The sequence below is a fragment of the Microcaecilia unicolor genome, chromosome 3, assembly GCF_901765095.1.
Source record: "Microcaecilia unicolor chromosome 3, aMicUni1.1, whole genome shotgun sequence".
Taxonomy (NCBI): Eukaryota; Metazoa; Chordata; class Amphibia; order Gymnophiona; family Siphonopidae; genus Microcaecilia; species Microcaecilia unicolor.
The window spans coordinates 140,915,804-140,929,085 of record NC_044033.1 but is presented as its reverse complement, the minus strand read 5'-3'; the positions used below and the strand labels follow the sequence as shown (position 1 = coordinate 140,929,085).

Genomic DNA, 13,282 nt, shown 5'->3' with positions numbered 1-13,282 from the left:
TTCCCCCTAATTGTATAGAATCCGCTTAAAATTGTATGCGCAAATTTGGGTGCACGCCCAATTTGCATGTGCAATTTAATTGAACAAGCTAATTAGCACTAATTGGCTTAATACTAATTAGATTTAATTGGAATATACATCTCTAAATTTATGTGCAGGATCTGCGGCTAAAAACTTTACAGCGAGTTCAAAAGGGGGCACAGAAATGGGAGGGTCATAGGCGGCATGAAGGCATTCCTAAAATGAACACGTGTACTTATAGAATAAGGGGAAATGCATCTAATTTAGGCACAAAGATTTATACCACGTTTCAGTTGTTAAAAAATGGCATCGCCTAAAGTTAGGCACAATTTCTGGGTGTGAGCGCTATTTTATAAACCGAGCCTAAGCACGGCTTATACAATAGCGATTTTGTTTGCAACATATATAGAATTCACCCCTTTATGTCTAGGGTATAAGGCAACAGAAGGTGAATATTCTGGAAAATAATATAGACTTTATATATTACTTATCTCCATTTAGTTAGCAGTGTCTCACCAATCTTGACAGGCTCAGTGCAATGGCATACATCTTAATCATACTAATACTTACACCATCAAATTCTATTAAAAATTCTGTTTTCAGTCGCCTGCTAGCATCATGTTCTCCTTCTCTTCTTTCACACAAAAGACTGTCAACTTCATCTAAATGTAGAATAAAGTTTGGAATCAAAAGATTTCTCTGTGATGGTGATGCAGCTTACTATCCCTCTGCCCCACCTATGTTATTTAACAGTACTAAGAGAGCATAAAGGTGCAGGAAGTGCTTCTTTCAAGCACTACTGCACCCACCAAATTTTAAGAATAAGTATTTGGACTGAAAACCAATTGGTAATGGCAGAAGTAGCAGTTCTGGACAGAGCCACATCCTGATCCATGTAGTACACAGTCTTCTTAGATTGCCATGAAAGCTAGAGTTTTCAGTTATCAGTGGTAAAGCTACAGAGCAAAAATTTTGAACTCAGTTTAAAATTTCAGACTACCCTTTCGCAGTTTATTTGGACATATGCTACTTTTCCATAAAATACTCAATGCAAAATAACGATTAAAAATAAATAAATAAAATACAGTATCCAAGCTATAAAAAATAACAAAGCAATCCAAAATACAAGTTAAAAACCATTCCATAATGTGTAACCCATAACAGTAAGTTTACTAAAATTCACCAATAGCCACAAAACACATAAGGGCACGGGGGAGATTCTATATATAGTGCCTAAAAAAAATGGCACTAAGTGTACTTTATAATGTGCGCAAATTATAGAATAAGCTTAGTTAATATCTCAGCTCCTAAAACTAAACACATCCGTTTACACCAACAAAAACATGGCTTAAATCATGGCGTGTAGATTTATGCGCACTGGCCATATTTAATAACTATGCATATCAATTTTGGAACACCCACGAAACGTCCATTTCCCCGTCCATAACCACACCCCTTTTTCTTGCGCGCATTAGTTCAGCGCACTTCACTACAGAATACGTTTAACGAGTTGTTCATGTAAATTCTAATCAGTGTCAACTAGTTTCATTACTGCTAAAGTGCTGTTATCAACGCTCATTTGCTTAAGGTTGTCAAATTGCATGCATTGTTATAGAATCTGCGCCGAACGGCGCGCTACATAGAATCTGGGGGGGGGGGGGGGGGCAGTGGTTAGCGTATCTAGGTTTAAAAAAAGGTTAGGACAAGTTCCTGGAAGAAAATTGTGATAGACATGGGAAAGCCACTGCTTGCCCTGGGATTAGTAGCATGGAAGGTTCCTACTATTTGAGTTACTTGTGACCTGGATTGACCACTGTTGGAAACAGGATACCGAAGCCCACTGAAAGTCAATGGGCTTTGTTGGCATTACCGCCAAAAGAAGATACTTACCTGTAGCAGGTATTCTCTGAGGACAGCAGACCTTATATTCTCACAAGTGAGTAACGCGGTGCCGCAGTGCCCGGTCCGGAGTTTACAACAAGCTTTAGAGAGCTTTGTGGAGTGCGAAACATGCTCAACCACTCATGCGCGAGTGCCTTCCCGCCCGCCGCAAGGGCGCAGTTACAGGAGCTAAATACTACATGAAAAAATAAAATAATAGGAGACAACTCCTAGGGGAGGTGGGAGGGACTGTGAGAATATAAGGCTGTTGTCCTCGGAGAATACCTGCTAAAAACAGGTATCTTCATTTTCTCTGCGGACAAGCAGGCCTATTTATTCTCACAAGTGGGGAATCCCAAGTATCCAGGCTCACCGAAAACAACAAACACTGGTCAACTGGGCCTCGCAACACCAAGGACATAACTCATATCAACCATAAACTACATACAAATTGAGTGAGAGTGCAGCCTGGAACAGAATAAAAGAGGCCCAGGGGGGGTGGAGATGGATTCTACACCCCAAACAGATTCTGCAACACTGTCTGCTTGAACCGACTGTTGCGTTGGGTATCCTGCTCCAGGCAGTAATGAGATGTGAATGTGTGGACTGAAGACCACATTGCAGCCTTGCAAATGTCTTCAATGAAGGCTGATGCAAGTGGGCTAACCATGGCTCTAACATTGTGAGCCTTGATATGACCCTATAGGGTCAGCCCTCAGCCCAGCTTGGGAGTTAAGTGAAAAAAATGAAATCTGCCAGCCAATTAGAGATTGTGCTTTCCCAATGGCAACCCCATCCTGTTGGGAATAAAAGAAAAAAGGTTGGGCAGACATGGGCTGTGGGCCTTGCCTGCTCCATGTAATTGAGGAGGAAGGTATCCGACACTAGTCTGTCATGAACCTGCAGTCTGAAACATAACTGAGGGACTTTGTGATTCAGTAGAGTGGCAAAGAGATCCACCGAAGGGGTGCCCCACACTCAGAAGATTTTGTGGTGAACGCACATCTTTAGACAACTCGTGTGGTTGCATAACCCTGCTCAGCCTGTCAGCCAGACTGCTGTTATTGCCCTTCAGATAAGTGGCCCACAGGAATATGCCATGTTGGTAAGCTCAGTACCACATCCGGACAGCCTGACACAAAGGGTGTGATCCGGTGACCCCCTGCTGGTGTCTGTTTGAATGAGCACAATTTGGTTGGCCAGAATCTCTGAAAGTCTTTAGATCGTTCCAGATCGCCCGCAGCTCCAGAAGGTTGACCTGAAGACTTGTTTCCTGGAGGGACCAGGCTCCTTGAGTGTGAAGACCATCTACATGAGCTCCCCACCATAAGAGAGATGCATTTGTCATCAGATCCTTTTGAGGCTGAGGAATTTGGAATGGTAGTTCCAGAGTCAAACTGGATCGAATGGTCCAGCAGTGTAGAGAGTGAACAAGCTCTGGAGACACTCGGATGACATCTGCTAGATCTCCCATAGCCTGACACCACTGAGAGGCTAGGGTCCATTGGGCGGATCTCAAGTGAAGGCGTGTCATGGGTGTCACAAACTCCTCATGGGTGTCACCCTCCTCTGACGTGCTCTTCACCAGCCAATTGTCGAGATAAGGGAATACATGGACTCCCAGTCTGCACAGTGGCGATGCTCTGCTGGAGCCAGGCAAAAAGCTCATCTCTTGCTTTGACTGGGGAACAGCAGGGGCCTTAGGTGAACACTGTTGATGTGAATGAGTGAACTGGGGCTGAGCCTGAGCAGGCTGGAGAGAAGTGGTGGCATACCTACATCTCTGTGAGTAGTAGGCACCCCTCCTCAACTTGCCAAAAGACCTCCTAGATGAGGAGGCTGATGCAGAAGGTGCCTGGCGGGAGAGAGAAGAGATGGTATTCAGTGTGTTTCTTGATTTGGTCAGTGAACTCCTCAACCTTCTCTCCAAAAAGGTTATCTCCCCAGTATCCATCGACCTCTGCTGAACCAACTGTTGCAGCCATAAGTCTGTGCATTGCTATACAGGGCCGGTCTAAGTCAAGATGCCGTCTGAGGTGGAGCTAGCATGCCGCCCCCCTCCCCCGGGTATTTCACATCATCATGGTGACGTTCCAAACCCGGCGATTCCCATACGCTCCCTGCTGCCGCCAGCACCTGCCTATTCCCTTTGCAGCAGCTGCCTGAGCAAAACTAATTCAGGCAGCCGCAGTAAAGGGAAAAGGCAGGTGCCATCAGCGGCAGGGCAGCATATGGGAATCACTGCCACTGCCGAGTCTGGAACATCACCATGACAAGGTAAAATGCCGCGAAGCCACCCCCTGAAATGCCATTCCTGCAGAGTGTCACCTGAGGCCCCTGGCTCAGGTGGCCTAATGGTTGGACTGCCCTATTGATATACTTTGAGCAGAGATCCTGGATTCCACGTGAAAGGTGTCGTAGGCACCACTGGCCAAGAAGTTTTGACATGCCTTCTGCTGCTCAGCTAGCTGGCGTACAGACTCAGCTTGCTCCAGTGGGAGGCAGTCCGCAAAGTCCAACAGCTTATACACCAAGTTCCACAAGAACATGCTCGTAAAGAACTAGTATGATTGGATACAGGACATGAGCATTGAGGCCTGGAACATCTTCCTCCTAAAAAAGTCCAAGGTCCTAGCTTCTCTGTCTGGGGGCGCCAAAGCATAGTCTCTAGAACTCCTGGCCCTTTTGTGTGCGGATTCCACCACCATGGAATTGTGAGGCAACTGGGGTCTATCAAAACCAGGTGTGCTGTATATCCAATAAATGATGTCAATCTTAGGCAGGACAGGGACAGACAGAGATAACTCTCAGTTCTATCGAAGACTTCCTTGAGTACCTCGTGGAGAGGGACAGTCACAGCCTTCCTAGGAGGGGACTCATAGCCAGGCCTCGAACATCTTAGCCCTGGGCTCATCGTCCACTTCCAAATGAAATGGAATAGCCTCAGCCATTTCTTTTATAATAAAAAAAAGAAAACAAAAGGTTCTCCAGAGGAGACTTTCTCCTTTCAAGTGAAGGGGAGGGTTCAGAGGGGATGCCACAGGACTCATTCTCTGAAAAGTACCTTGGATCCTCCTCTGACTCCCATGAGCGTCCCTCGTCGGTGTCAGAGAGAAACTCCTCATGGGAGGGCTGAGACCGAGCCTCCCTCAACTTAGAGGAGCGTCAAGGAGTCGGCTCCTGCTTCGACTCTGGCAAAGCTTCCTCCACCAGCGTCGAGGGGGTACCATCTTGGGTGGCAGTCTACGCCGGTGTCGCATGCGGAGTTAGTGGCCATACCACAGGTTGAGGACCAAGTGGGGCCACAACGGGAGGTAAGGTAGGTGCAAGCATCCCAGATACTGGTGCACACCATTGCAAAAGGTCATCCAGCAGCTCAGGGAGCAAGGCCCAGATACACTCATCAAGGTCTGACACTGGGAAAGACTGGGGTGCTGGCTCTAAGACAAGCTGCAGAACTGATGGGGCTGAGATGGGAATCAGGTCTTGGCTGCCTGGAGACAGATGCATCAGTACCTCCTGGATAGAGGGGGAGCGATCCTCCCAGCGCCTACGCTTCTCAGGTGCTGACACCCCGGAGCTCCCAGCACCATGTGTCGAGGATAACCGATACTGATGCTTCTTGGCCTTTGCCCAAAGCTCGGTACCAATACTCCTCGGTGTCAATGAGGATGACGTCGAATCCTCACCATCAACTCTGGGTGGAGTCCGATACTGGTTGGTCCCAGAAGCCCTGGCCAGCAGCCGATGTCAAGACAGATGGAGACCCACCTGATGCACTACTGCTCCCAGCGTCTATCGGTCTCGAAGCAGCCATATGGACCAATGCTCTGGATGACGATGCAGTCTTTGACATTGATGCTGACGCCGCCAACCTTGATGCCGTTGTCGAGGACTAGGACCTGGCTCCAAAAATCCTCTCTGGCAACCTGAGTCCTCTTCTTCATCCGAAGACAAGGAACAAAGTTGGTAGGGCTATGGTCAGGCCCTAAACACCGAAGACACCAAGAATGGGTGTCTTTGCCTGAGATCGACCAATTGCACCAGGAACAGCGCTTAAATCCACTGGGAACTTTAGTGGACATGGAAGGAAAAACAGCCAAAGCCAAATCAAAAGACGCAATAGTTCCTGAAAAAAGGGGCAAGGCACCACAAAATAATCACGGGAAAGACCCGACCAGAGACTAGGCCTAAATGTGGTCTAAATCACAGAAAAAGAAAAGAAACTTAAAAATTGGGAGAAAAGAGACTAAGAAAATATGGGAAGAGAAGGGACAAAAGTCTGACAAGGCACAGTGAAAAACTGCCCCCCCCCCCAAAAAAAGGCCCAAAAAGAAGCTCTTCTGAAACGGACGTGAGGAGAAATTACAGATGTAGTCCTCTCCTCACCGCGGTAGAACAACAACTGCTGTAATCACGAGTCTCACGCTCCACACAGTTCTCTAAAGTTTGTTATAAGCTCTGGACTGGGCAACGCAGTGCCGCATTACCCACTTGTGAGAATAAATACACCTGTTTGTCCTCGGAGAACTGGAAATCGCTAGCACGGTTTGGTAAAAGAGGCCCTAAATCTTAATGCTTGGGTTAGTTTTCATAAGTAAACATATGAACAGCTAGAATAGAGAAAAAATTCATAGCAATATAAGTAGCCTTACCTATAAAAATTACAGAGGGTTGAAGCTCCCTGGCTACTGCAAACAGGGCTCGTACCAGCTTTTCTCCTTCACCTACCTAAAGCAGAATTTATCAACATTATCTTTCAAAGGAACAAAAATATTGAATAATACATTTTCAAACAGTTAATTTTAAATTTGGTCTATAAATTATTAACCAAATAATGTTGTAGACAGATAAGTATCTATAAATGTTCAAACGAATAAAGAGTAAAATGCTATCCTTTATTTATATTTAAACGTTTACACTGTTTGCCTGTATCAGCCACTCAAAACGTTTTAATGTTATGCAAACCTGCACTAATCAGAGAAAATGAAGCACAGCCATAGATGTGCTACATATATTGTTTAAAAAGGTAACTTTCTGAGGAACAATTATATATTTTTACAGCAGTGGTCTTTAGAGCCCCAGTGGCGTTCCTGGCCTGGATGGCACCCGGGGCGGAGCTCCGATGCCCCCCCCTCCTGGGTGCAGCACGCCCCCCCCCCCCCCCCCGCCGCTAAATTACACCTTCCCTCCCCTCCGGCGAAATGACACCCCCCCCCGGGTGCATGCCCGCTCCGAGTTCGCTAAACTTCGCTTCGCTGCAGCTCCCTCTGCCCCGGAACAGGAAATAACCTGTTCCGGGGCACAGGGAGCTGCAGTGACCGAGCAACGAAGTTTAGCGAACTCGGAGCAGGCGCGCACCGCGGTACCCCCCAGCGGCGTGCACCCAGGGCGGACCGCCCCCACCCCCCTTGGTACGCCACTGTAGAACCCTCAAAGAATTTTTATGACCGAGATCAGCCACTGATGGAGATAGGATGCTGGCCTTGACAAATCTTTGGTCTGACCCACTATGGCGTATCTTATAATGCTCTTTGTCTAATCACAAATGATATGCCAGTCCACAGAAAATCCAGTAGTGGAACAATATCATTTGATCAGCAATCATCTTTGCCATACCTGCTTTTCTTTGCTTATTCAATGGCATTCATTTAAATAGGATCACAACTGGTAACCTGCTTATGAAGTTATAGCTGTCTAGCTAAGTAATCAATTTGTAAATTAGCTTAAATTACTTTTAAAAACATACACATTTGTCATGTGACAACTAAACAGGGGCTGGCATAGCTATCCATTACAGCAGCAGCTGGCCTATGCTTCAGCATCAAATGCTTAATTTCTTTTTTCACCTCACAATCACCTACTGCTCTTTAGGGCTTCTACCTTAATCAAACCAGAGTCGGGATATAGTGTTGTGACATTTATTCACAACTACCTGAGGATTTTCCCCTTAATTTTACATACTACCTGACTTACTTTTCTCCAGTTTACAGAGTCAACATCTTTGGCAAGGCATCCTCTGGTACCCTGCAAAGGTGGGCACTAAATCTGGCCACTAGATGTTGCTATAGCATGAGGATTGGGACTCCAAAGCTCCTAAAAGCATCCCCAACTGAACTGAAAATCAAAATCAGGCACTCTCAGTAGGCACTGTGAAGTTGGCCTGGTGGCTCAATTTCAATTAGTCTCAATGTGTATAAAGCAGAGTTGTTTGACTATGAGGGAAAAGTCTCAACCGCTACAGCTATATTGTATACACCTAAGTGTTCATTTTATAGCCTGTAGAAAAAGTCATCATAGACTTGAAAAAACCCTCAATTTTTTACTTATATAGAATTTTTTTTGTTTGCTTGATCAAAAAAGTAAAATCATCACTTATCTTGCCAAAATGTTTCTTTTAAAAAGGCGCTTAGTCCGGTTACATAATGAAAATGCAATGGTTCCTACGGTCCCGTTTCGAGTATCTTCGTCAGGGAACCTCCTTGCACCTAAAAATATTGCGCCAAAATAATTAAGTCAAAAGCGGGAAAAATTCAAATTCAAATACTGTAAACTAATATTATAGTACTAATACCTCACAGGCAAATCATGTCATCATACCTTTGTTCAAAATCTTTGTTCCAAATCTGAATTAGTTTTTCTCTGAGGAAGATCGTGTCTTCTGTGAAGAAATTTGTTGGCGTCCTCACCTGACTTAGTTGGGCGATTAAAAGAGAGTTTTACCCAATCGAGCATTAGAACGTCATATGCTGCACTGCTGACTCAGTCCAATCACGGACTGAAGCGTCACAGCTCAACCGAATAGATTTAATTAGTCAATTTAAAGGGGCCTTTTTGTCCTTTACAAAATATATATATATTTCCGTGATTACCGCCATTCACGGAACTATAAAATGAAAAAAGTTGATGAATTATAAAAAAGCTCCCCAATGTACGTTCATATTTAACCCTCGGGGTTCCAGAGTGTTTAATCTATAGATCCATCGTTGTTCAGCTTGTAATAGCTGTCTGCTGCGATCTCCGCCTCTGATATGTTCTGTCACATGGTCTATCACTGAACATTGAAGATGTCCAAAATTGTGTTTGAATTCTTTACAGTGGGAGACTAAAGGAGCTCCTAATTTTAAAGAGTTAATGCATGACTTATGTTCACTCAATCTTGTTTTTAAACTCCTGTCTGTCTTGCCAACGTATATTTTATTGCATGGACATTTCAAAAAATATATCACATGATCAGTCCTGCATGTGGTCAAATATCTTCGTTTATATACTTTGTTGTCTGATGAATTGCTAAAATTGTCGCCTTCTATCATCATATCACAAAACGGACAAGATCCACATTTTGTATGAAATCCATTCAGGTTTTTAGTTCTCAAAACAATGTCAGCTGGACATAATATTTCTTTTAAATTACGTTCTCTTGAAAAAGCTATTTGTAGCTCCGATTTGTTGAACATGGAGTGTTGCTGTACAATGTCCCAATTTTTTCTAACTAAATTAGCCACCTCTTCCCCGCCCTTCTGATATTTTATAACAAACGTCTGTTTACAATTTCTGTCATCTTCCTTTGATCTTGTGTTGTTGGATAGTAATAACGATCTGTTATTGTATTTCGCTCTAGTGAATGATCTCTTCAGTACATGTGAAGGATAACCTCTCTGATGAAGCGTATGGGCCAATCCCTTAGCCTGCTGTTTAAAGAGGTTGTCATCTGAACAAATTCTTTTGTACCTCAAAAACTGTGAAAACGGTAGACTGTCCTTTAGTGATCTAGGGTGACAACTATTGTATTGTAACATAGTATTTTTGTCTGTAGGTTTTTTGAAGACAATAGTTTGAAAAACACCTGCTATTAATTTAATATCCACATCCAAAAAATGGATGTTGCAGGTTGAGCTCTCGCTTGTAAACTGTAAAGCCGGATTTAAAGAATTCAACCAAGTGACAAATTGTTTCAAGGTGTTATCGTCACCTCTCCAAAGGAGGAAAATGTCGTCAATAAATCGTTTCCAGATTAGTAAAGAATCTGTCCACCCGTGGTTCTGGAGATATTTGTCCTCAAAACGTGCCATGTATAAATTGGCTACCGACGGGGCAAATGAAGCCCCCATCGCTACTCCTGCAGTTTGTTGAAAAAATTCATGTTGGAACAGAAAAATTTTTTTTTGTAATGCTAATTCAGCTAATTCTAGCAAAAATTCTGTAGGAATATCATGGGGTCGTGGACGATCTTCTAAAACCTCTCTGATGACTTCCAATGCTTCAACTTGAGGTATTGAAGTATATAACGACTTTACGTCCAAAGTTACCATAATAACTTGGGAATCTGGTTTCAAAACCACTCCACCCAGAATGTTCAAGAAATGAGTTGTATCCTTCAGGAATGCCGGTGTTAATGCAACAAAAGGTTTCAAAAAAGAATCCACAAACACTGAGAGAGGTTCTAAAACTGAACCTCTCAATGACAAAATGGGACGGCCTGGCGGCTTTACTGCATTCTTGTGAATTTTAGGTAACATGTACAAAACTGGAGTTCTTGGATGTTTAGAATTTAAAAATCGGAACTCTTTTTTTGTAATAAACCCACTCGCTAAACCCTCCATGGTAACCACTTTAATGATATCTTGAAGTTCCTTAGTGGGGTCTTGATTTATCTTTAAATATGTGTCCGTGACTGACAATTGTGTGAATGCTTCCTCTAGATAATTGTCTTTATCTAGCACAACGATGGCACCTCCTTAATCCGCTTTTTTGATAACTATTGATTCATCAGATATCAAATTTTGAATAGATTTTCTTTCTTCTCTAGATAAATTGTCTTCAACCCACCCCTGGGTTTCTGAATAATTCATGATGTCCCTTAAAAGGACATCTTTAAATATTTTAACAATTGGATCTAAAGGTCCGTGATTGGACTGAGTCAGCAGTGCAGCATATGACGTTCTAATGCTCGATTGGGTAAAACTCTCTTTTAATCGCCCAACTAAGTCAGGTGAGGACGCCAACAAATTTCTTCACAGAAGACACGATCTTCCTCAGAGAAAAACTAATTCAGATTTGGAACAAAGATTTTGAACAAAGGTATGATGACATGATTTGCCTGTGAGGTATTAGTACTATAATATTAGTTTACAGTATTTGAATTTGAATTTTTCCCGCTTTTGACTTATTTTGGCGCAATATTTTTAGGTGCAAGGAGGTTCCCTGACGAAGATACTCGAAACGGGAGTAGGAACCATTGCATTTTCATTATGTAACCGGACTAAGCGCCTTTTTAAAAGAAACATTTTGGCAAGATAAGTGATGATTTTACTTTTTTGATCAAGCAAACAAAAAAAATTCTATATAAGTAAAAAATTGAGGGTTTTTTCAAGTCTATGATGACTTTTTCTACAGGCTATAAAATGAACACTTAGGTGTATACAATATAGCTGTAGCGGTTGAGACTTTTCCCTCATAGTCAAACAACTCTGCTTTATACACATTGAGATTATCTGTATTGATTGTAGAGTATCTGTGATAGCGTTGTATATTTAGTCAATTTCAATTAGCAAATCTCCAGTAATTTTTGAAAAGGTTGCAACATGAAATTTTTATGGTTAGGGGCTCAGGCTCCCTTATTGTCTTTAACATTAGGTAATGAGAATTTTATATTAGAACCTAAGTTGAAAATCTTAAATCCGTATTGATAATGGAACCTCAGCTTAATGCCTTAAGAAAACATTTTATTAAAATGAGGATCTGTGAGATATGAAATTTATTTTTTTATCTGATCAGTTTATGGTGCTGGTACAAGTGGTACAAGAAACTTTTTTTTTTTAAGACTTCATAAAGTCCTTTTATGGTTACACTAGTAAAAAAAGGCCCTTTTCTGGAGCCAATGAAATGGGCGCTAGCAAGGCTTTCCTCTGGCCCCCCCACCCAACGCACCTTCGTCGTCAGTGACGCCATTGCGCCGCCCTGGCCGCCGTCGATGTGAATGAATTGCTCTGCCCTCAACGTCATAACGTTTGACGCGAGGGCGGGGCCCCGAGACTGTGTTTTTCATGGCTTCAGAGCTTCGAACTTACGAACCTTGGCTTCAGAGACGTCAGACAATAGAACGTTGAGGATGAGTTTTATATATATAGATATTTTTTATTTATTCATCAACATTCAATACAATATATAAGATTACAAAAGATTACAGACAGTTCAGAATGTTGAAGCACACGTGATTCATGGAAAAAGTAGATTTGAGAGAGTAACTCCTTTGCTGATAAAGCTGAATTGGCAACCAATTCAATCTCAGGTGATATTTTAACTTTGTACATTTGTATTTCGAGTCATGAATGGCCTTGCGCCTGATTTTATGATTTATTTCTCTGTAAAAAGAAGTAATTGTACTAGATATTCTCGTACATATATCTTCCAGTTTCCATCTTTACTATCTTATCAGGCTGTGCAAGCGTAGAACACCTACCTTGCCTTTCTCTTAGATTGGAAAAAAATTATCCTTTTAGGAATAAATTGAAAACCTTTTTATTTTCTAAATGTTACTGATTTTTTTTACCTGATAATTACAGTATACTCTAGCATTGTACTAGCTCTTTGTTATTGTGAACAGCACTCAAATGACATATCAAACACAAACAATGGTTGCCTTCTCAGTGTTAACTAAGGATGTGTATACAGTAACGTGAGCTACTGTTGGGTTATTTCACCCCAAGTTGGGTTATTTTAGCAAGGGGGCCCAAACATACATTACATTACACCACACTGTTTAAGGAGCACTAATAAACTGAATGCACACCCTTACTGTTTACATATTAAGAGGATGTTTCACTGACAAACAGATCAGTTAAAGAAGTTGTTTCCCTTCAGTCATGATCTGTATGGTCAAAATGTAATGGGAAAGTATTGTATATATTAAGGACTGTCAAAAATGACAGGAGCAAAACAGAACATACATGCATAGACTACTTTCCTGACTTACCCCAGTAACACAATTTCCCTGTTGCAAATAGACAATGCACGAAGTTTTACCTGTATGGCTATCAGTGTCCATAAATACAGTTTATGTATGCAAACATGCCCATAGAAAGCTAACATATTTTAATTGCATTTCTGTTTTAATTACAATTCTAAGGGATAATTTTGAGAGATAACAGAAGAACTCTCCAACCAAGGGAATAAAATCAATTATTAAATGGTCTGAAAAAGGAGAATAAAAATATGCTTGAGTGTGACTGACAGAGTGACTAACACACAGACCTAGCAAATCATAAAAACAGATATTATATAAATCACTATATGTTAGACATCTCCCTTCCCCCATGCCCTCAAAAAATTGTTCAAAGTTGTCAAAAAATTACAGTTTTTGGCAGACACTGATTTTGTC

General features: G+C 42.2%; 1 protein-coding gene across 2 annotated transcripts in view; it reads right to left on the bottom strand.

Annotated features, from left to right (window-relative positions):
* Positions 1-13,282, bottom strand: part of SPAST (spastin) — a 240,905-nt gene that overhangs the window by 84,717 nt on the left and 142,906 nt on the right. For both annotated transcript variants that reach the window (XM_030196406.1, XM_030196405.1), the window contains 2 exons: positions 6,558-6,633; positions 592-683 (listed from right to left, as the gene is read on the bottom strand). In XM_030196406.1, coding sequence (XP_030052266.1) covers positions 592-683; positions 6,558-6,633 — 168 coding nt within the window. The remainder of the gene's footprint in view (positions 1-591; positions 684-6,557; positions 6,634-13,282) is intronic.